The following is a 24,250-nucleotide window of genomic DNA, read 5'->3' as shown; positions in this document are numbered from 1 at the left end:
CCTATGTTGCCCTCTGGTAGGTCAATCCCCTCAGTCCAGATCATCTTGCCTCTCTTTGAGACCATCCGGCCACAATTGTCCAATCCGAATGACATCCCTATGTCATCGCTGTAGATCCAGGTGGTGTGGATCAGCGAGTCTATTTCTCGCTCGTTCCTGGCATACAGCTTGATGTCATCCACGTAGAGCAGGTGGCTGATTGTTGCCCCACTACGGAATCGGTACCCGTAGCCGCTCTTCGTGATGATCCGACTGAGGGGGTTCAGGCCTATGCAGGTGATAGCGCATCTCCTTGGTATATGCCGCACTTGATGTTGACTTGGGCAATGGGTTTTGAGTTGGCCTCTAGGGTTGTCTTCCACATTTCCATCGAGTTCTGGATGAAGGTCCTTAGGTTCCTGTTGATCTTATACAGTTCCAGACATTCCAGTATCCATGTGTGTGGCATTGAGTCGTAGGCTTTCTTGTAGTCAATCCAGGCAGTGCACAGGTTGGTCTGTCTCTTCTTACAGTCTCGGGCAACTGTTCTATCGACCAGTAGCTGGTGTTTGGCTCCTCTGGTGTTACTGCCAATCCCTTTCTGTGCCTCGCTCATGTATTGAGCCACATGCTTACTCATTTTTGCCGCAATGATGCCTGACAGGGCCTTCCATGTTGTGCAGAGACAGGTAATTGGCCGGTAGTTGGATGGGATGGGTCCCTTCTGGGGGTCCTTCATGATTAAGACTGTCCTGCCTTGGGTTAGCCATTCTGGGTGGGTTCCATCCCTCAGCAGCTGGTTCATCTGTGCTGCTAGGCGTTCATGGAGTGCAGTTAGCTTCTTCAGCCAGTGTGTATGGATCATATCGGGGCCTGGTGCTGTCCAGCTCTTCATCTTTGACACTCTTTCTTGGACGTCTGCCATTGAGAGGGTTACTGGTTCTTGTTCTGGGAGGTTGCTGTGGTCAGCTCTTAGGTCCACTAACCATTGGGCATCGGTGTTGTGTGATGCCTTTCTTTCCCATATGTCTTTCCAGTATTTTTCCACCTCAGCTCTTGGTGGGTCTGACCGGTTGTTGTTCCCCTGCCACTGAGAGTACACCTTGGCTGGTTCAGTGGAGAACAGCTTGTTTATTCTTCTGGCCTCTCCCTCCTTGGTGTATCTCTTCAACCGGGTGGCCAGAGCTGTTAGTCGCTGTTTGGCAGTTTCGAGTGCCTCTGGTATGGAGAGTGAGTTGTACTTCCTGGGTGCCCCTTTATTCACCATGTTCCCTTTCTGTAGTTCAGCTAGCTGGCTAACTTCTCTCCGTGCTGCCTTTATCTTGGCCTCTAATCGTCTCTTCCATGGTGGATACTGTTTATTATGTCCCAAGCCCACCTTGTGTCCAAGCATCGCCATGATTACTGTTGCTGTACTGTGCATCAGCTTGTTGGTCTCAGTGATGGTTCTTGTGGAGATTGTCTTAAGAGCAGCATTCACATCTACTAGTAGATCTTCTGAAGGTACTTGGCAACTCAGCTTCGGTATTCGTCGGGGGCTCCAGGTTTCCAGTTGGTTCACGATCTTCCTTCTCAGGTCAGCAGCTCTTGTGTTGAGGCTGTTAGCTGTTGGGGCTTGGTACCCAATCTCTGATTGTGGGGATGATGACATCTCCCCACTGACCTGTCTTCCTGGCTCCCCCTTGCCGTAGCATCGTTGTTGTATTTCATTAATCTCTAGTTGTGATAGTAGATTTCGATTACGGATGTTGGAACCCTGGGCTAATAGCTGTTTCTTTGTTAGCCTTGATTGTGGGTTTCGAAGTATCCAATGGTCCCACATTCGCTGCATGTATCCCCTCTCTCTGGGATTGCTTGTATAGTAGCATTCCAGCAAATCCGTATTTTCTGTCCTCGTCCATCGATGTCTGGTTCCAGTAGCCCATTTCTCATCAGTTTGCCCTGGTTCCCTAGCAACTGACGCAGACCTTGTTGACCCGGGGGACGTCTGAGCCGGTATGACTCTCAGTTATGTCTTCACTCATTCCTGAGGTAGGCTGATATATCATGAGGGGTCTTGCCTAAGGACCCTTACTGGATGATTGAGATATATATATATATTTTATATATATATATATATATATATATATATATATATATATATATATAAATAAATCACTCTCATCTCATTATCTCTAGCCGCTTTATCCTGTTCTACAGGGTCACAGGCAAGCTGGAGCCTATCCCAGCTGACTACGGGCGAAAGGCGGGGTACACCCTGGACAAGTCATCACAGGGCTGCGTGTGTGTATGTATATATCCCACTCGGGAAGGTGCTGCTCTCATTTCCTGCAGCATAGGTCATAGTCTCAGAACAGGCCTAGTTAATTTCTGACAATCCAGAGCCAAGGCCAGGGAGCAGACGAACAGGCTTAACCGACTGTCTGCTAGCTGCACAGAGTCGTCACTCAGGGTCCACTACATTGAGACTGTGTCTGTTCCCCGAGCTAAACAAAAAGATAGAAATATTCAGAGAGTTTGTTCCAGTAACCTAATCAGTATAAAAATCAGATCATACTGACCGTACAGCTGCTGCCAGCACCTTTGATCTAAAGGTGGGGCTATTAAATATTAGATCTCTTACATCTAAAGCACTCATGGTTAATGAACTCATTACTGATCAGGAGTTTAATGTACTTTGTTTAACTGAAACATGGATCAAGCCAAATGAATATATAGCATTAAATGTGGCAAGTCTTCCTGGATACAGTTATATCCACCAGCCTCGTCAAACTGGCAGAGGAGGAGGCGTTGCGGTTATTTATAATGATTATCTAGGTGTAACACAAAAACCTGGTTATAAATTTAATACATTTGAAGTTCTTCATCCTCATATAATGCATGTAGCCTCGAAAAATAAGTCTACCCATTTAATTCCATTGCTTATTATTTCCAGGCCCCCGGGGCCATATTCTGAGTTTCTTTCTGAATTTGCAGATTTTATCTCAGATCTGGCCATTTCCTTAGACAAAGCTTTAGTTGTCAGACATTTTAATATTCACTTCAATAACCCAGAAAACCCTTTAAAAACAGCGTTTGTGTCCATTTTAGATTCAGTTGGGATTAATCAGAATGTCATAGGACATAATGGTGGTCACACCCTCGATCTAATACTAACATTCAGGTTAAACGTAGACAATATAGTCATACTTCCACAGTCTGAAGTTCTCAGATCATTGTCTCATTCAAACTATGTCTGAGTAATAATATATGCACCTCACCATGCTACTGTATTAAACGTACATTTGCGTCAACTACTGCACAGAGCTTTATAAATTATCTCCCAGAGTTATCAACTTTGATTGGGTCACTGTCAGCCCCTGCAGAACTTGATCAGGCAGCTGAATGCTTAGAGTCAACATTCTGCCATACCTTAGATCATGTAGCTCCTCTAAAAAGGAAAATGGTCAGAGACAAAAAAATTGGCACCCTGGTATAATGATGACACTCGCACATTCAAACGTAAATGGCGTCAAACAAAATTGGTAGTGTTCAAATTAGCGTGGAAGGAGAGCTTCCTGAAGTATAGAAAAGCTCTATACTTTCTCCACCCTAATAGAAGAAGATAAAAATAATCGTAGATTCCTATTTAATACTGTCGCAAAATTAACCAGGACCAAGTCCACTATAGACACATGCACACCTACAGTATGTAATAGCAACGATTTCATGAACTTTTTAAATGACAAAATTGAGAATATCCGACAAAAAATTCAAACTACTAATTTAAGGTCAGACAATGCAAGTGACCCTGTAGTTAACAATATAACTATCAGATCAATTAGAATGTTTTACTCCCCTAAAAGAAACTGAATTACTTTCATTAATCTCGGCATCAAAAGCCTCAACTTGCGTACTAGATCCCTTACCTACACGTCTATTCAAACAGATAATACCTGAAGTAATTGAACCGTTTCTAAAAATAATAAATTCTTCTCTTACGATTAGCCATGTACCCAAATCCTTTAAACTAGCAGGTATCAAACCCCTGATTAAAAAACCTGACCTTGATCCCTGTCAGCTGTCCAATTATAGGCCAATATCAAACCTCCCCTTTATCTCCAAGATCCTTGAAAAAGCTGTGGCACAGCAGTTATGCTCATATTTACATAAGAATAACATCCATGAAATGTATCAGTCAGGATTTAGACCTAATCACAGCACAGAGACAGCTTTGGTTAAAGTAGTAAACGACCTACTATTGAGGTATTTCACCTGACGTCACAGGGTCACGTGACGCCCCGGTGTCCACCATTTTGGACGGCAAGCTAGCTAATGTCAACAACATAGTAGCTGGTATGTTACTGTAGCAATATTTACGTTCAGTCATTTGGATGACTGTTAAAACCTTTCAGTCTCAAGTTTTTCCTTTACTGGATTTACTAGTTTACTGAGCTAGCGCGCGATGGCTCCGGGCTCGGCCGGAGAGCGCGCGATGGCTCCGGGCTCGGCCGGAGAGCGCGCGATGGCTCCGGGCTCGGCCGGAGAGCGCGCGATGGCTCCGGGCTCGGCCGGAGAGCGCGCGATGGCTCCGGGCTCGGCCGGAGAGCGCGCGATGGCTCCGGGCTCGGCCGGAGAGCGCGCGATGGCTCCGGGCTCGGCCGGAGAGCGCGCGATGGCTCCGGGCTCGGCCGGAGAGCGCGCGATGGCTCCGGGCTCGGCCGGAGAGCGCGCGATGGCTCCGGGCTCGGCCGGAGAGCGCGCGATGGCTCCGGGCTCGGCCGGAGAGCGCGCGATGGCTCCGGGCTCGGCCGGAGAGCGCGCGATGGCTCCCGGCTCGGCCGGAGAGCGCGCGATGGCTCCCGGCTCGGCCGGAGAGCGCGCGATGGCTCCCGGCTCGGCCGGAGAGCGCGCGATGGCTCCCGGCTCGGCCGGAGAGCGCGCGATGGCTCAGTAAACTAGTAAATCCAGTAAAGGAAAAACTTGAGACTGAAAGGTTTTAACAGTCATCCAAATGACTGAACATAAACATTGCTACAGTAACATACCAGCTACTATGTTGTTGACATTAGCTAGTGCTAACAGCTAGTTGCTAATACACTGCTACAACTACACTGACCCTAATAATACAGTTCTTGGTCATTGCCTGCTAACAGCAAATTTATAACGGGCCATGTCTCAACAGACTAAGAAGTTATTTCAATGACATTTAATAACATTTTGTTTATCCTGAGGCCCGAAAGTAAATGAAAATGTGAACAAACCTTAGCTGTAATCAGATGGCGACCACCGGCTCCAGGGCCGACCCGCTGATGTAGGCATGTTACCCAGCCTGACACAAAATATTTGTAGGCATCCAAACTCGTATACGCTTTCAGATCAATACCTGTGTATGGCGATGGGTTTTTAACGACGTAGGTATACAGATCCTGTGGGCCGAAGTCAGGTAAAGACGAGGGCTTCGTGTACTTCCGTACGTCAGTGAACAATCCTGGTGGAAGCAGGTAAACGTCGTTCTCTAAGCCTGCTAACCTCAATTTTTGCAAATACCTCTCCCTCTGCTCGCCCTGTAAATGCCCTACGTCGCTGGATAGTGAAGGTGTTTTCTGCATCTCGCTCCTTTTTCTTTTATGTTTTTCGTTTGTCGCCTTCCTCGCATTCAAACTGATTCGAGCCGTGCCGTCCAAAATGGCAGCGTCACATGACTTGGTCACGTGAGTGAAATACCTCAATTGGCATCTGATCAGGGCTGTGTCTCGCTGCTTGTGTTGCTTGACCTTAGTGCAGCATTTGACACCATTGATCATTCCATTCTTCTGGATAGACTAGAAAATGTTGTGGGAGTTAAGGGAACAGCCCTCTCCTGGCTCAGCTCTTATTTAACTGATCGTTATCAGTATGTTGATATAAATGGTGATATTTCTACACGTACTGAGGTAAAGTTTGGTGTTCCACAAGGTTCTGTCTTGGGTCCACTGCTTTTTTCTTGAATTATGTTACCTCTGGGTGATATTATTCGTAAACATTGTATTAGTTTCCACTGTTATGCTGATGACGCACAGTTGTATGTTTCTGCAAAACCTGATGAGAGACACCAGCTTAATAGAATTGAGGAATGTGTAAAGGACATTAGACACTGGATGGTTATTAATTTCCTTCTGCTTAACTCTGACAAGACTGAAGTACTTGTACTCGGACCACATGCAGCTAGAAGTAAGTTTTCTGATTACACAGTAACTCTGGATGGCCTTTCTGTTTCTTCACGTGCAGCAATAAAAGACCTCAGAGTGATTATTGACCCCAGTCTTTCATTCGAAACTCACATTGATAACATTCCCCGGATAGCTTTCTTTCATCTCAGAAATATTGCTAAGATAGGAAGTTTAATGTCACTACATGACGCAGAAAAACTAGTTCATGCTTTCACTACCTCCAGGTTGGATTATTGTAATGCCTTACTGTCTGGATGTTCCAATAAGTGCATAAACAAGCTCCAGTTAGTTCAAAATGCAGCAGCAAGAGTCCTTACTAGAACTAGAAAATATGACCACATCACCCCTGTCTTATCCACACTGCATTGGCTCCCAATCAAATTTCGTATTGATTATAAAATATTACTATTGACCTTTAAAGCACTCAATGGTCTCGCACCACAGTACCAGAGTGAACTTCTGCTCCTCTATGACCCGCCACGCCTACTTGGATCAAAAGGTGCAGGCTATCTGCTGGTACCTCGTATAGTGAAGGCTACATCAGGGGGCAGAGCCTTTTCTTACAAAGCCCCACAGTTATGGAACAGCCTTCCAAGTAGTGTTCAGGAATCAGACACAGTCTCAGTGTTTAAGTCTAGGCTGAAAACATATCTGTTTAGTCAAGCCTTTTGTTAATGATGTTTATGAGGTACAAGTGTAGATCTGGAGGGTCCTCAGACAGAGTGTATACTGGGATGTATGGATGCTGTCAGTCCCCACTCGCTTGCTCACTCGAGTTTGTTGACGGTGTAGTGGCTGGCTGCTTTATGTCCTGGGGCTCCCTCATGCCTGTGTTACCTTCTGGCTCTCCCCTTTTAGTTATGCTGTCATGGTTAGTTGCCGGAGTCCCTGCTTGTACTCAGTGCAATATGTATATATTGTGTGTATATATACTTCACCTGTGTTCCTACTTATTCAGGTGACATTGGGCATACCTAACAACCTGTGTTTTCTCTCCCTCTCTCTCCCCCTCCCCCCAAATCTGTCCCTCTGAGTTACATGTTGGTCCTGGGATCGAGATGCTGACCTCTTCTGCTCCTCGGACCTGCTTGATCCATCCTGGTGCCCTTTGTCTGGTTGGAGTCTCATCGCATCGCTCCTGTGGAGGACGGCCCCATGAAGACAGTTGAAAGTCACACCTGGAGGACGCTCTGGACTCTTACAGTCATGCTTTTATGGCTGAGGACTACAGTTGACTTGCTAACTTTAGGACTGCAGTTGTCATGAACAGTTTTGCACTCAAGTTTCGATCAGTGAAGAGTTTATAACATCAACGAAACTGACTTCATGTTAAAACTGTTAATATTTTAGTCATGCTGTCTACTGTTGCTCAAATAAGGATGGGTTCCCTTTTGAGTCTGGTTTCTCTCTAGGTTTCTTCCTCATGTCGTCTGAGGGAGTTTTTCCTTGCCACCATCGCCACAGGCTTGCTCATTGGGGATAGATTAGGGATAAAATTAGCTCATGTTTTAAGTCGTTCAAATTCTGTAAAGCTGCTTTTGCAACAATGTTTATTGTTAAAAGCACTATACAAATAAACTTGACTTGACACATACATATATATAACTGCCATGAACCGTCTTGTCACTCAAGTCTTCTCACTCAAGTCTCCATCAGTGAACAGTTATTAACTTCATCAAAATAGACTTCATGTTAAAACTATAATGAATTTCCTGGTTACACAACTGCACAGCAACAGAAGTGAGTTATTTATCAAATCACGCTATCTGGTGTCACCCAGATCAGCATGGGTTCCCTTCTGAGTCTGGTTCTTCTCAAGCCCCCCATCATGTCGTCTTGGGAGCTGAGCTTTTCCTTGCCACCGTCACCTTCTGCCTTGCTCATTAGGGATACGTTTTTAAAATAAATATTACAATTAATATATGTAAAATGTATATCTGGGATTTATACATTTCTGTAAAGATTCTTTGTGACAATATCCATTGTTAAAAGCACTATACAACTAAAACTGAACTGAATTTCTCTAAAAAGGCACAACATGCGCAATTATTGTTTTAATTTACCATCTTGTTGAACATATAGTCAGCATGCTAGTTACCTCATCACATACACTGACTCATTTGGACCTTGCTTTTGAATGACTCACATATTAACACAGCTATGCCTTGAACAACGTTCATGGAACCAGCTATGACATCTCCCAAGACCATGTCAAGTGAGTGGTTGGGACAGTGGACATACAGTGACTCCATGTATAGTTCATTAAGTGGCACTGGAACACTGAAAAACCATCCTGACATATTACTAGCTCCAACAAAACAATATCCCTGAAGGCATTTAATTGAGATGCCCAGCGTGAAAAATATTTTTGATGCATTTGAACATCTTTCCACTGCTGTTAGGAGCAATGTAAAATTCAAAGAAATCAGAGTGAGCGTCCATGTCCTCATCTACATATTGCTCCATTGTACTGGCATCTATGCCAGTACTGGTACCATCTGCCATTGTTCCTAGTATGAACTATTTAAAGCAATTTATCTCTGAATAGCACAGGCATACAGCTGAAACAGTTGAGGGAGTTATCTCTCCTAAGAATCCATTCTCTCTCTTCTGGGAGGTAGACTTCAGCTGAGGTTAATCATAAATTAAAAAAAAAAAAAAGTCATCATACCCTTGTGTTTGGAGCTTGGCAGGCAGCATCAGATAAAAGTTTACTAATTGGAGTATGTTTTGGAGCAGAGATTTTTGTTTTCTCTAAAGGTATAACTGAAGTTTTGACCATTCATGCTCCTTTAAATTTTCTGTAGCTTTCTGCTAGTTTGTAAATCCTTCCTTAACAAAACTGCTGTCCATCCTCACAATGGCTTCATTTATTAGACCTTTCTCCACCAATTTGACAAAATATACATTCACCATCCTCAATATAATGCAGCCAGCTCTGCTTGCTGAATCAGATTGCACTGAATAAATAAAGTGTTTGTTTGCTGAACTGCCTTCCAAAAAACCTGAAGCTGGTTGGTTAATGCAGTGTCTTTTATAGCAACAAATTGTTGCCATCATTAATGACATTCTATTAATTACATTTTTTGTAATTTTCTTTCATTTTTTTCTAAGCCAGGGGTGTCAAACCTGATCCATAAAGGGCCTTGTGGCTGCAGGTTTTCATTCCAGCCATGCAGCAGCACACCTGACTTGGCTCATTCAATCAACTGAACTGTCTTCACACAGTCAAATACTTGCAGCCACAACCACCCTTGATTAAAGGGTGGGTGTGTCAGTTGATTGAATAAGCCAAATCAGGGTGCTGCTGCATGGCTGGAATGAAAACCTGCAGCCACACGGCCCTTTATGGATCAGGTTTGACACCCCTGTCCTAAGCAATATTCTCTCTCCCCCAAGTGGTGACATACAAAAGTATGAGAATTGATCGTATACTGTATATCCACTTCCCAAAAATTAGAATGTAGTCCTTCCAAAATTTTTTTACACAAATTGGAAGCAAACAAAGGCACAGAATGTTGTAGCATAACAAATTCCCTTCACTAGAACTAAGGGGCCCAAATGTGTTCCAGCATGACACTGCCTGTGTACAAAGCAAGGTGCATGAACACATGGTTTGCCAAAGTTGGAGTGTAAAAACTCAAGTGACCTGCACAGAGGCCTAACCTCACCTTCACTGAACACCTTTGGGATGAACTGGAATGCCAACTGCACCCCAGGCCTCCTCACCCGACATCAGTACTTGACCTCACTAATGCCTTTTGTTAATAGTTTCTCTTAGGCTACGTTTACACTAGACCGTATCTGTCTCGTTTTCTTCGCGGACGCACTGTCCGTTTACATTAACCCCCCTGAAAAAGCGGGGAAACGGGAATCCGCCAGCGTCCACGTATTCAATCTAGATCGTATCAGCTCCGGTGCTGTGTAAACATTGAGAATACGCGAATACGCTGTGCTGAGCTCTAGCTGGCGTCTCATTGGACAACGTCACTGTGACATCCACCTTCCTGATTCGCTGGCGTTGGTCATGTGACACGACTGCTGAAAAACGGCGCAGACTTCCGCCTTGTATCACCTTTCATTAAAGAGTATAAAAGTATGAAAATACTGCAAATACTGATGCAAATACTGCCCATTGTGTAGTTATGATTGTCTTTAGGCTTGCCATCCTTCCACTTGCAAGTAATAAGTGATATGCGCTGGGATCTCACACACAGCGGCTCAGTCCCGAATCGTGGCTTGTTCACTTCACTCGCGCGCTCTCTGAGCTGCGCAGGGCCGGAGTGCGCACCCTCCAGAGGGCACTCGCTGTTCAGGGCGGAGTGATTTGGAGCGCAGGATGCCTGCGGAGCCGAGCGTATCCGCGTATTGGTGTTGCTGTGTGCACGGCTAACGGTTTTAGTGTCAACGCGAATCGTTTTAAGAACGTTAATCTGATGATCCGCTGATTCGACGTAATGTAAACGTAGCCTTAGTTAAAGGAGTAGTGGATGGTCTCACAATAAAAACACTAAAATGCTCAAGTCTCATTCATTATCACTAGAATAGTGTATTATCACTAGATTTAAAGCTAAAATTCTAATGAAATATAAAAAATGAAATCAGGGATAAATAAATTTATTCAGGATAAAATTAGTTCATGTTTAAAGTCTTTAATTTTCTGTAAAGCTGCTTTGCGACAATGTCTACTGTTAAAGGCACTATACAAACAAACTTGACAAAACAACCCTGATGACCCTACTTAAGAGCCTTTCAACACAGTATTGATGCCTGACTCTACAGTATTGCTGGGTATCAGTCACGTGACTTTTCTTAGCAGTTTTACCGGAAATGAAATAGCTGGTGCTCTAATGGCCCTTTTTCAGCTCACTTCAGCTCGCTTCAGCCCGACACGGCTCGCGTTTCGACTACCTCAGAACAGCACGACTCAGCTCGCTTCAGCCCTGCTCAGCCCCCAAAACTCACTCGGTTTTGGAGTGGGGCTGAAGCGAGCCAAACCGAGCCGAGCGGGGCTAGGGGCGTGAGGAGACACTCCCCTGTGCACTGATTGGTGAGGAGGAGTGTCCTCACATGCCCACACACGCCCCGCGAGCACGCTGGGATCTGTAAACACCGTAAACCCGGAAGAAGAATTACGAGAATTTCTGAAGCCTTATGCGCCTTGCCTCATCTATACGCTCTTGCCAGTATCTGTTGGCGTTGTCGGTGACAACAAGCCACAGCAACACTAACGACTCCATGTCCTCCGTGTTTATTGTTTACTATCCGGGTCGTGAGACTACCTCTTAAAAAGTCACTGATGTCACTGTTTGCGCCGCCTAACGACATCACGTGACGTCCACCCACTTTCGCTAACTCCACCCAATGTGTCCACCCACTTCCAGCCAGCACGGTTCAGCGCGGTTGTAGTCGAAATGCAACTCCAATAGCCCCACTCAGCTCGACTCAGCCCAACTCAGCACGGCACGGCTCAGCCCAACTCAGCCGCGTTGGTAGTGGAAAAGCGGTTTAAATGGCTGCCTAGTGCAAACAACTAGCGATAACTTATGGCCCTTTTCCACTACCCTTTTTCAGCTCACTTCAGCCCGACACGGCTCGCATTTCGACTACCTCAGAGCAGCACGACTCAGCTCACTTCAGCCCTACTCAGCCCCCAAAACTCGCACGGTTTTGGAGTAGGGCTGAAGCGAGTTGAAGCGAGCCGAGTGGGGCTAGAGGAGACACTCCCCTGTGCACTGATTGGTGAGGAGGTGTCCTCACATGCCCACACACACCCCGCGAGCACGCTGGGATCTGTAAACACCGTAAACCCGGAAGAAGAATTACAAATTATGAGAATTTCTGAAGCCTTATGTGCCTCGCCTCATTTATACGCTCTTGCCAGTATCTGTTGGTGTTGTCGGTGACAACAAGCCACAGGACCAAGACCAGCAACACTAACGACTCCATGTCCTCCATGTTTATTGTTTACTATCCGGGTCGTGAGACTACTGCTTAAAAGGCCACTGATGTCACTGTTTGCGCCGCCTAACGACATCACGTGATGTCCACCCACTTTCGCTAACTCCACCCAATGTGTCCACCCACTTCCAGCCAGCACGGTTCAGCGCGGTTGTAGTCGAAATGCAACTCCAACAGCCCCACTCAGCTCGACTCAGCCCAACTCAGCACGGCACGGCTCAGCCCAACTCAGCCGCGTTGGTAGTGGAAAAGCGGCATTAGAGTATGCTCGTAAGCTGGAAGCCATTGCTCACTTTAGATATATTCAGGAGATTGCTATGTGCAATGGAAACCCCCTTTAAAGACCTGGATCTTAGTTCAACAAGATGGAGAAGTGATCATGGCGCATGCTGGGTAAGAATTTTGTCACGACCTTCATGCATATTGACTTTGTGAGGAGTAAACTAAGAAACAGCTGGGGATTTTAGCACTTCGTGACTAAAAAAAAAGTACCGTAAAATAACGACACATAGCAAGAAAAGTACTTGGAAAACACTAACGACATAGCTGAGAGGGATATACAATCCTTTCATGAAGTGATCACTGCAAACTTGAGCATGCTTCGACTCAGCTCCCTTCGATCTCAGAGAGGTTCAAAAGCCATCATTCTTGACGTCTTTTTGTGAAATCCTGTATTCATTCACCCCTTTTTTATTAGCTCATTAGCTTATCAGTTTCACAGTTTGATCAATTCGAACAACCTAAAACAACGCAAGCATAAGGCATTTTTTATGCAAGCAATAAAACTTCTCCGTACAAATGCTTTGTCACCTGAGCTTTGGTAGCCCACGAGCTAAAGTTTTGAATAACTAATGAGGTGGATGTGAGGTCACGTGAAACCCAGCCATATAGTTCTGGAAGAGTAATTACCCACACGAGGACTAATTCCCTTCTAAGTCATGGTTACGTCCTCATGTCGTCTTACCACCATTGCCTCTTGCTAGTTCATCTCATCTCATTATCTCTAACCGCTTTATCCTGTTCTACAGGGTCGCAGGCAAGCTGGAGCCTATCCCAGCTGACTACGGGCGAAAGGCAGGGTACACCCTGGACAAGTCGCCAGGTCATCACAGGGCTGACACATAGACACAGACAACCATTCACACTCACATTCACACCTACGGTCAATTTAGAGTCACCAGTTAACCTAACCTGCATGTCTTTGGACTGTGGGGGAAACCGGAGCACCCGAAGGAAACCCACGCGGACACGGGGAGAACATGCAAACTCCGCACAGAAAGGCCCTCGCCGGCCATGGGGCTCGAACCCGGACCTTCTTGCTGTGAGGCGACAGCGCTAACCACTACACCACCGTGCCGCCCCTCTTGCTAGTTCATAAGGAATAAATCTAAATCTATACTTGAATATCTGTAAAACAGTTTTGTGACAATGTCTACTGTTAAAAGCAGTATATAAATAAAAATGGGCAGACCCAGTTCCTGTTGGAGAGATTAAATCTTTGGTTTGGGAATGTCTGTGGATCCCCAGGAAGAGTTAACTCAGACTAGAGAAGTCTGAGTTAACATCACCTCCACCAGGACAAGTGGAAGAAAAATCAATGAATAATGGTATTAAGAATAAATTCATCCATTTTATTCAATACAAACATGTTTAGTACTCATGTAGTTTTTAGTTGACATGGGGGCCCTGGGGATCTACTGATTATGAGCTGTATTCAGTGTCAGTAACTTAATTTCAAAGGTTTTGTCAATGTGAGAAAATTGCATTCATAGTTGGTTTCTGCACATATTTAAGTTGATTTTGTGAGCAGCCCATTTAGATTGTAAAATTACTTGCATGCAATTCAGGTAATTCACTGAATAATTATTCAGGTAATACATTGCCAGATGTTTATAACAACTTATAGTAATGTAGCCATGCGATACTAAAGCTATTTCATGAAATTATAAATGTGTAAGCAATATGTTTGTCATACCTTTAATTCACCATTTTGAATTGTCATTTTAATGCAGTCTACAGTTTGAGGCTAACTGAGCACTCACCTTCTAGGCTTACAGTTAGCTTTAAGTAAGTGTTCATAATTTATCAATAAAATATGATCAAGACAGCAATGATTAAAGCGCTTGCTGTGTAAGATGCGGTCTCCTTCAAAAACTCCTTTGTGTGAAAAACAAACACTTTGTGCACTTTAATGAGACAATACTATTAAGAAATTTTAACTTGTAACCCCAACTGCAAAAAACAAACCCAAACACCCTACACTCTTGGATCCTAAAATGTAAATAAAAACAGAATGCAATGATTTGCAAATCATGAAAACCCTATTTTTCATTGAAAAATAGTACAAAAATGCATGCTCATTTTGAATTTGGTACCAGCAACACCTTTCAAAAAAAAACTGGGACAGGCAGACCAAAAAAAGCTGTGCAATGTTGTGGTGTTTTTTTGTTTGTTTTTTTGAAACAAAAAAAATAGATAAACAAATACATAAATAAATGTAATTAGGCGGCACGGTGGTGTAGTGGTTAGCGCTGTCGCCTCACAGCAAGGTCCGGGTTCGAGCCCCGTGGCCGGCGAGGGCCTTTCTGTGCGGAGTTTGCATGTTCTCCCCGTGTCCGCGTGGGTTTCCTCCGGGTGCTCCGGTTTCCCCCACAGTCCAAAGACATGCAGGTTAGGTTAACTGGTGACTCTAAATTGACCGTAGGTGTGAATGCGAGTGTGAATGGTTGTCTGTGTCTATGTGTCAGCCCTGTGATGACCTGGCGACTTGTCCAGGGTGTACCCCGCCTTTTGCCCGTAGTCAGCTGGGATAGGCTCCAGCTTGCCTGCGACCCTGTAGAACAGGATAAAGCGGCTAGAGATAATGAGATGAGATGAGATAAATGTAATTAATTGGTAACAGGTCAGTAACATGACTGGTTATATAAAAAGTGCATCCAAGAGAGGCTGACTCTCTGAGGTAAAGATGGGGAGGGGTAGACCACAATGTAAAAGATTGCATGGGTAAATAGCATAATTTAAGACTAACATTCCCCAATATAAAATTGCAAAGAATCTGGAGATCGCATCATTAAAAGATTCAGAAAACCCAGAGAAATCTCAAAATTGTTCTGATATAATTAGTGGTACATTAATTGTAATGCTTTCCCCCCTTTTCAGTTATGTTTAGGGTACATTTATGTTTATTAAAGATTAAACATTCAATATGCAGTGCAGCCTATAATCTACAAACATCATAGCAATGTTTACATTTACAATTTTAACTGTTAAATTTTAGAAAAATGCATGCAGATTTAAACAGGGTTTTTTTAAATAAAAAATCACTTCATTAATTCTATGTCACACTGCAAATGATAGCAAGACCAATTAACTGCTTTATTCAACTGCATATTCTGTCTCTTGACTTTTAATTTAGTGTTCACAGCATGTGCATGTTTTAAAAGGGATGGTTCTGGGTTCAAACCCCACGGCCGAAAAGGGCCTTTCTGTGTGGAGTTTGCATGTTCTCTCCATGTTTGCATAGGTTTCCTCTGGGTGCTCTGGTTTCCCCCACAGTTCAAAGACATGCAGATTAGGTAAAATACCTAGCCACTGGGGTTGTACAAGACAGTGGATACTTGGTGCCAGTCCCAAACCTGGATAGATTGGGGAGGGTTTGGGACTGGCGTTAGGAAGGGTATCCGGCGTAAAACCTATGCCAATGCAGAACAGATCTGCTAGGGAGACCCCTAATGTGAGCAGCTGAAAGAATAACAATAAGGAGAAGGTGGTCCAAACACAAGTGGGGGGGAGGGAACCCTTTTCCCCCCGACAGTGCTACAAAAGAAAATAGAAAATCTCAAACCCCTTTGGGATTTGGTGAATCTTAGTAAGGGGCATTTACATGCTGCTTCACTACTAGTGATCATTGTCAAGACAGATTTGAGAACATTACAGATGCCAATTTGAGTAAATAAACTGTGTGTTCTGATGAAGCCAAAGTTAAAATTTATTTTACTTTCATGCCTCTATAATGAAGCAACAATTTCACAGATTTTGATAAAAAAAAAAAATCTCACCTGTGGTTGGGAAGCCATGCTGACTGAAGAAGCTTCACTGACGTCTATTAGCGGTTCAGGCTCATCATCTTCCTCAGGCTCCTCCTCATCTGGGATAATAACCATGGGTTTCACATGCTCTGCTAGGGCAGAGGCCCTAAGGAAGTTTGGAGGGGACTGCAGAAAAATTATTGATTAGATTAACAGACAGACAGACAGACAGACAGACAGACAGACAGACAGACATGGAGTGACAAATTAAAGGAAAAAAAATCTATCAAAGTGCATTAGTAAGATGTTGGGCCACCACAAACTTCCAGAACAGATTCTACAAGTCTCTGAAACTGCTGAAAACACATTCCCTAAATTGATGCTTTGATTCTCTCATACACCAGTCCAAAATCTTCCATGAAGCCAGTAAAAGGTACAGAAGCATCAAAACCAGAACATCCAGCCCCCATGACAGCCTGTGATTGAGTACATTCATTGTTGGCTTCTGGGGCTACGGATTACTTCTAGATGTGTATTGCTAATTGTTTTCATGATTGGAATACTGTGGTTTTTTATGCTGCTTGCATCTGTTGAATACTGTTTATCTGCTGCTTGCTAGGCACATGCTACTCCTTGTGTTTGCATTACGAGATGGGATTCGCCCATCAGTTTTGATTGCACGAGCAACTGGCTCGCTTTCATTTGCTATTAGCTGGGCTTTTAGTGTGGTTTCAAGCCATGCCACTCCTTCCCAAAATCCCCCCCCCCCCAACATCTCCCATAACTGTTCATTATGTGTCCCGACAACATTCCTGTTTGTGGTCTCACTCACAAAGGGCACTTCTGTCACCATGGCCCCCTGTGAGGATGATGCCTTTCCAACCTCATCTACCCTTCTGCTACCTTCATGGACACCTTCTGGATCACTGCTGGACTCTGGAACTGCCAGTCTGTCACACAGAAGGCTGACTTCATCTCTGCCCATGTCTCCCTCCTGTCCCTCCACATCCTTGCACTGACAGAGACCTGGATTTCACCTGATGAACACCACCACACCTGCAGCCCTCTCCAGCACCTTCTCTCACACCCTCACCCATCTGGTCATGGTGTCACTGGTTTGTTGATTTCTCAGTCGTGGAAGTTCTCACCTCTTCCACTCTCCATCTCCTCCAAGTTTCATTTGGTTTTGGTCTCTTCTCCTGTTAACCTTTTTGTCATTGTTATCACCCTCCTGGCTCTGTGGGATGTTTTTTTTTTGTTGAACAATACATCCTCCTCAGCTCCTTCCCAGAAGATAGTACCCCAATGACGCTCCTGGGAAACTTCAACCTCCACCCTAGAATCCTGCTGCACTCTCCTCCAACCTATAAAGCTGGCAACCTTCTCAACCTGGTCTTCCTCAAAACTCACAGTTACCCCTCTCTATCTGTCTGACCACCACTTCATTTCATTCTCCTGCCCTCTTCCTCTCCACCCATCATCCTCCCTCCTACCCCCACTGCTACAGTCAGTCATAACCTCCACTCCCCCTCTCTTGCCTCCTCAGTCACTGCTTCCCTCCTCCCCACTGAATCCTTTGCCAGTCTCCCCACTGAATCTGCTGCATCCTCTCTGCTCTCATCACTTGACACCTTATCTCCTCTCGTCTCCAGGCCAGCAAGATCTGCCCCTCCTAGTCCCTGGATGTCCAAAACGCTTCGCTCCAACAGAATTGGTCTACTTGCAGCAGAGAGGAAGTGGAGAAAATCCAGGACCCCTGCTGACCTGTCTCACTACCAGTCGTTCCTTGCTGAGTTCACAGCCTCACTCAAATCAGCCAAGATCAAGTTATCACTCCAAAATTCATACCTCCATCTCCAACTGTTTTCTCTTCTCTCAACTCTTTACCAGCTGCACCTCAGTACTCCATCACTGCAGAAGACTTTGCGATCTTTGAGAAAAGGATCATTGCCATCCCCTACTCCTTCACCACACCTGCCTCTCCCTCCCCCTTTTTTGTGGATGTGTCCATATAATATACAGTAAAGAACATTATATATTCATGAACATTACATGTTCATGAAGGACTTTTCTTTCTTTCTCTTTGAAGGGCTTCAACCCCACCTGGGGGAGCAAAGATATGACGTTTATCTTCTCGTGTTGAAATTATTTTCACTTGTTCACATCACTCACTCATGAACATATTCACCATGTGAAGATAAACTTCATATCTTCATGCGATCATCCTCTATATATGGAATTATGTGGTAAACAGTGTTAAAATGTCTCATTTTAGATTCTTCAAAGTAGCTACCATTTATGACCTTGATGATAGCTTTGCACACCGTTATCTTAATGAGCTTAGCCAGTTACTTGGAATGCTCAATTAATAGGTGTCTGTGGAAAAAGTGAACTCGTGGAATTTATTGCCTTCTTAATCCATTTGAGACCATCAAGCAATAAATAATAAAAAATACAGTAAAAACCTATTTGACAACTGTAGTAATCTATATGTCAAGAACTGCTCAACTAAGTAAAGACAAACGACAGTCCATCATGACTAAGAAATGAACTGTCTTTCAATTAATAAAAATAAACAAACACCATTGAATTAGAGGGAGTGTTTTCCCCACTCCCTGCCACCTGTGTAAATAAAAGAGCACTTTTTTCATCCCCCCTTCCAGCTCCCGAGTCTGTGTCCAAGCTAGAGTGAGTGAGTGAGTGAGTGAGTGTCACACATGCACAAGAAAAAGTTGGGACGGTAAACCATTTACCATTTTGTAATGCTGGCATTCCCTCTCACAACATTTAAAAGATGTTTCAGTACTGAAGTCACTGAGCAGTGAAGTGTTTCAGGTGTTTGTTTCCTGCAAATAGGTCTTAAGGTGTGCATCAGTATGGGGTTGTCACATTTTTCATTTCAAAATTCACCAGGTACAGGAGGGGACAGACCCTCTCCTTCCATAACCATGCCTTTGTGCAGAATCTGGTTTTGCATTGTCTTGTTGAAATATCCCTGGAAAAGATGCCATCTTGAAGGCAGCATATGTTGCTCTAAAATCTCAATGTACTTTTCTGCATTAATGCTAACATCACAGAAGTGCAAGTTACCAAGGACACTGATACAACCCCATACCATGACAGATCCTGGCTTTTGGACTTCTTGTTGGTAACAGTCTGGATGGTACTTTTCATCTTTGGTACAGAGCACCCAGCATCAGTTAAACAAACAAACAAACAAACAAACAAACAAACAAACAAACAAACAAACAAACAGACAGACAAACAAACAGGAATACAGATTTATCTGACTACAATTAACATTTCCACTTTGTGATGGTTCATCCCAGATGCCTCAGAGCCCAGAGAAGTCAATGGGGCTTCTGGACACAGTTAACATAAGGCTTCCATTTTGCACAGTAAAAGTTTTAACTGGGAGGGCGTTACATCCACAAATACTGTCGTGCTTGACAAAGATTTGCCAAAGTAATCCCGAGCCCATGTGATTATATCAGCCACAGATGAATAATGGTTCTTGATGCAGTGCTGTCTGAGGGATCAGAGATCACAAGTTTTCAGCTAGGCTTGTGCCCTTGCCCTTTATGCACTGAAATTCCTCCAGATTCTTTGAATCATTTCATGATCTGTACCACAGAGGGTGAAAAAAATATCCAAATCACTTCCCATCATTCTTTGAGGAACATTATTTTGAAACATTGCAATAATTTGCTCATGCAGTTGTTGACAAACTGGAGATCCTCAGCCCATCTTTGCCTCTCAAAGACTAGGCCTTTCCTGGATAGAGATTTTGTGCCATATAAACAGGTAATTTTACTCATGCGATCACCTGTTTCTAACTACATCATTATTTAATTGTTTTACCTCATTACTACCCCAAAATTGCCTCATCCTACCTTTTTTTGGAATGTGTTGCAGGCCTGAAATGCAGGAATGGATGTACATTATCTAGTTTCATTTGTTAGACATTGTGACTAAAGGTCACAGGAATTTGCCCTGAACAATAAAAATAAATAAAATATTGATTTTAAGAAAAAAAGGTGGTGGTGGGGGGGTGTCATGAAAATTGACAGAGTTAAGTGATTGAAAAAAATAGAATTCTTCATGGAGCATTCCAGATCAGTGATTCGAATCACCACCAAAAGTCATAGCAACATAATTCAGCCCAGAGGTATTCCGCATGTGAAATCTGGTGATAATTGGTTGAAAACAGATAAATAGCATCCTAAAAGCATAATAATAATAATAATAATAAAGATCCTGAGAGTAACCATTTGTGCCAGCGCTGCTATCACAAATTAATGAAGTTCACCAGATGAAATATAAAATATCTTGCGTTCATACTATCTGCAATAAAATACAAGTCAAAGTAAATTTAGAAACTAGATCAAGACTGTGACTAAAGTCACAGGAATTTGCGCTAGCTGTTATAAACCTGGACGTCTAGTCACCATACTCTAAAGATCCGGAATGGTAAGAAAAAGATGCTTAGTGAGGAAAAGTTGCACCCTGCGACCCTGAAGAAAATGTATTTTAAAAAAATGATTGAAAAAAATGAAAATTGACAGTTACAAGTGATTGAAAAAAATCCCCTTTTTCATGGATCATTCTGGATCAGTGACCTGGAATCACCACCACTTACATAGCATTGTAAGTCAGCCCAGAAGTATTCATGTGAAATTTGGTGAAGAAAACTAAGGGAGAAATAGTGTCTTAAAAAACATTAAGAGAATAACAAGACTAAAGCCACAGTGATTTGTGCTAGCTCTTACAAACTGGGACATCTGGTCACCATACCCTATAGATGTGGAACAGTAAACGATAGAGAAGGATGCTTAGTGAGGAAAAAAGCCATTTTTTTATGGACCATTCAGGTTCAGTGATCCGGATGAGCACCAAAAGTCACAGCAACTTAATTCAGCCCAGAGCTATTCTGCATGTGAAATTTGGTGACGATTGGTTGAAAACTAAGGGAGAAATAAGTGATTGAAAAAAGTCTGTTTTTCATGGATCATTCCCATTCAGTGACCCGGATCAGCACCAAAAGTCAGAGCAACTTAATTCAGCCCAGAGGTATTCATGTGAAATTTGGTGATGCTTGGCTGAAAACTGAGGGAGAAATAGCATCCTAAAAATATGTTAGGAGAATAATATGAAAGTAGAACTAGATAGAGACTGTGATCAAAGTCACAGTAATAAAAGTCAAAGTAAAACAGTAGCTGTTACAAAGCTGGACGTCTGGTACCTGTCAGGGATGAGTGGAGATGAATGTATGTGCAGAAGATATTAATGCCTGCTTACATCTTTATTCAAGATCTTGTCTCGTCTTCATCCGCTTTATCCGGGGCCGGGTCGCGGAGGCAGCAGTCTGAGTATGGAAGCCCAAACTTCCCTTTCCCCAAACACCTCGGCCAGCTCCTTGGGAAGAACACCGAGGCATTCCCAGGCCAGCCGAGACATATAGTCCCTCCAGCGTGTCCTGGGTCTTCCCCGGGGCCTCCTCCCTGGGGGGACATGCCTGGAACACCTCCCCAGGGAGGTGTCCAGGAGGTATCCGAAAGAGATGCCCGAGCCACCTCAGCTGATTCCTCTCGATGTGGAGGAGCAACGGCTCTACTCTGAGCTCCTCCCGAGTGACTGTGCTTCTCACCCTATCTCGAAGGGAGCGCCCAGCCACCCTGCGAAGGAAACTCATTTCAGCCGCTTGTATCCGCGATCTTGTTCTTTTGGTCATTACCCAAAGCTCATGACCATAGGTGAGTCGGAACGTAGATCGACCGGTAAATCGAGAGCTTCGCCTTTTGGCTCAGCTCCTTCACCACGACGGACCGGTAAAGCGACCGCAACACTGCGGAGGCTGCACCGATCCGCCTGTCGATCTCGCGCTCCATCCTTCCCTCACTCGTGAACAAGATCCCGAGATACGTAAACTCCTCCACTTGAGGCAGGACTTCTCCACCAACCTGGAGAGGGCAAGCCACCCTTTTCCGGTCGAGAACCATGGCCTCAGACTTGGAGGTGCTGATTCTCATCCCAGCCGCTTCACACTCGACTGCAAACCACCCCAGTGCATGTTGAAGGTCCTGGTTTGAAGAAGCCAACAGGACATCATCATCTGCAAAAAGCAGAGATGAAATTTTCTTCCGGCCCCTGGCTGCGCCTAGAAATTCTGTCCATGAAAATTATGAATAGAACCGGTGACAAAGGGCAGCCCTGCCGGAGTCCAACATGCACTGGGAACAGGTCTGACTTACTGCCGGCAATGCGAACCAGGCTCCTGCTCCATTTGTACAGGGACCGGACAGCCCTTAGCAAAGAGCCCCGAACCCCATACTCCCGAAGCACCCCCCACAGAATACCATGAGGGACACGGTCGAATGCCTTCTCCAGATCCACAAAGCACATGTGGACTGGTTGGGCAAACTCCCATGAACCCTCAAGCACCCTATGAAGGGTATAGAGCTGGTCCAGTGTTCCACGAACAGGACAAAAACCGCATTGTTCCTCCTGGATCCGAGGCTCGACTATTGGCCGAATTCTCCTCTCCAGTACCCTGGAGTAAACCTTCCCGGGAAGGCTGAGAAGTGTGATTCCCCTATAATTGGAGCGCACACCCCGGTCTCCTTTCTTAAAAAGAGGGACCACCACCCCAGTCTGCCACTCCAGAGGCACTGTCCCCGACCGCCACGCAATGCTGCAGAGCTGTGTCAGCCAAGACAGCCCCACAACATCCAGAGACTTGAGATACTCGGGCGGATCTCATCCACCCTCGGTGCCTTGCCACCGAGGAGCTTGAAAACCATCTCAGTGACTTTGGCCTGGGTAATGGACGAGTCCACCTCTGAATCATCAACCTCCGCTTCCTCAATGGAAGACGTGACGGTGGGATTGAGGAGATCCTCAAAGTATTCCTTCCACCGCCCGACAATGTCCCCAGTCGAGGTCAACAGCTCCCCACCCACACTGTAAACAGTGTTAGCAGAGTACTGCTTCCCCTTCCTGAGGCGCCGGATGGTTTGCCAGAATTTCTTTGAGGCCGACTGATAGTCCTCCTCCATGGCCTCACCGAACTCCCCCCAGTTCCGAGTTTTTGCCTCAGCAACTGCCCGAGCTGCGGCACGCCTGGCCTGCCGATACCCGTCAGCTGCCTCCGGAGTCCCAGAGGCCAACATGGCCCAATAGGACTCCTCCTTCAGCTTGACAGCGTCCCTTACTTCCTGTGTCCACCACCAGGTTCAGCGATTCCCGCCACGACAGGCACCGGAGACCTTGCGGCCACAGCTCCGAACAGCTGCGTCTACAATGGAGGTAGAGAACATGGTCCACTCAGACTCAATGTCCCCCGCCTCCCTCGGAAGCTGGGAGAAGCTCTCCCGGAGGTGGGAGTTAAAGACCTCCCTGACAGAGTGCTTGGCCAGACGTTCCCAGCAGACCCTCACCATAGATTTGGGCCTGCCAGGTCTGTCCGGCTTCCTCCTCCGCCAGCGGATCCAACTCACCACCAGGTGGTGATCAGTTGACAGCTCAGCCCCTCTTCACCCGAGTGTCCAAGACATAGGGCCGGAGATCAGATGAAACGACAACAAAGTCGATCATTGACCTCCGACCTAAGATGTCCTGGTGCCACGTGCACTTATGGACACCCCTATGCTCGAACATGGTGTTCGTTATGGACAAACCATGACTAGCACAGAAGTCCAATAACAAAACACCACTCGGGTTCAGATCGGGGAGGCCGTTCCTCCCAATCATGCCCCTCCAGGTGTCACTGTCGTCGCCCACGTGAGCACTGAAGTCCCCCAGTAGAACAATGGAGTCCCCAGTCTGAGCACCTCTCAGTACCTCTCCCAGGGACTCCAAGAAGGCCGGATACTCTATACTGCTATTCGGCCCGTAGGCACAAACAACAGCAAGAGCCCTCTCCCCGACCCGAAGGCGCAGAGAGGCGACCCTCTCGTTCACTGGGGTAAACTCCAACACACGCCGGCTGAGCTGGGGAGCTTTAAGCAAGCCCACACCAGCCCGCCGCCGCTCACCATGGGCGACTCCAGAGAAGTGGAGTGTCCAGCCCCTCTCAAGGAGCTGGGTTCCGGA

The 24,250-nt window shown here is 45.2% G+C and overlaps 1 protein-coding gene across 1 annotated transcript in view; it reads right to left on the bottom strand.

Moving 5' to 3' along the window:
* The window catches only part of LOC132872216 (huntingtin-interacting protein 1-related protein-like), a 266,642-nt gene that overhangs the window by 122,800 nt on the left and 119,592 nt on the right, over positions 1 to 24,250 (bottom strand). Inside the window, exon 11 of the mRNA XM_060906869.1 lies at positions 16,190 to 16,345. Coding sequence (XP_060762852.1) covers positions 16,190 to 16,345 — 156 coding nt within the window. The remainder of the gene's footprint in view (positions 1 to 16,189; positions 16,346 to 24,250) is intronic.

This window comes from Neoarius graeffei, chromosome 24 (genome assembly GCF_027579695.1).
Source record: "Neoarius graeffei isolate fNeoGra1 chromosome 24, fNeoGra1.pri, whole genome shotgun sequence".
Lineage (NCBI taxonomy): Eukaryota > Metazoa > Chordata > Actinopteri > Siluriformes > Ariidae > Neoarius > Neoarius graeffei.
Note: the sequence above shows the minus strand (reverse complement) of the source record. Positions and strands in the feature narration are given on the sequence as shown.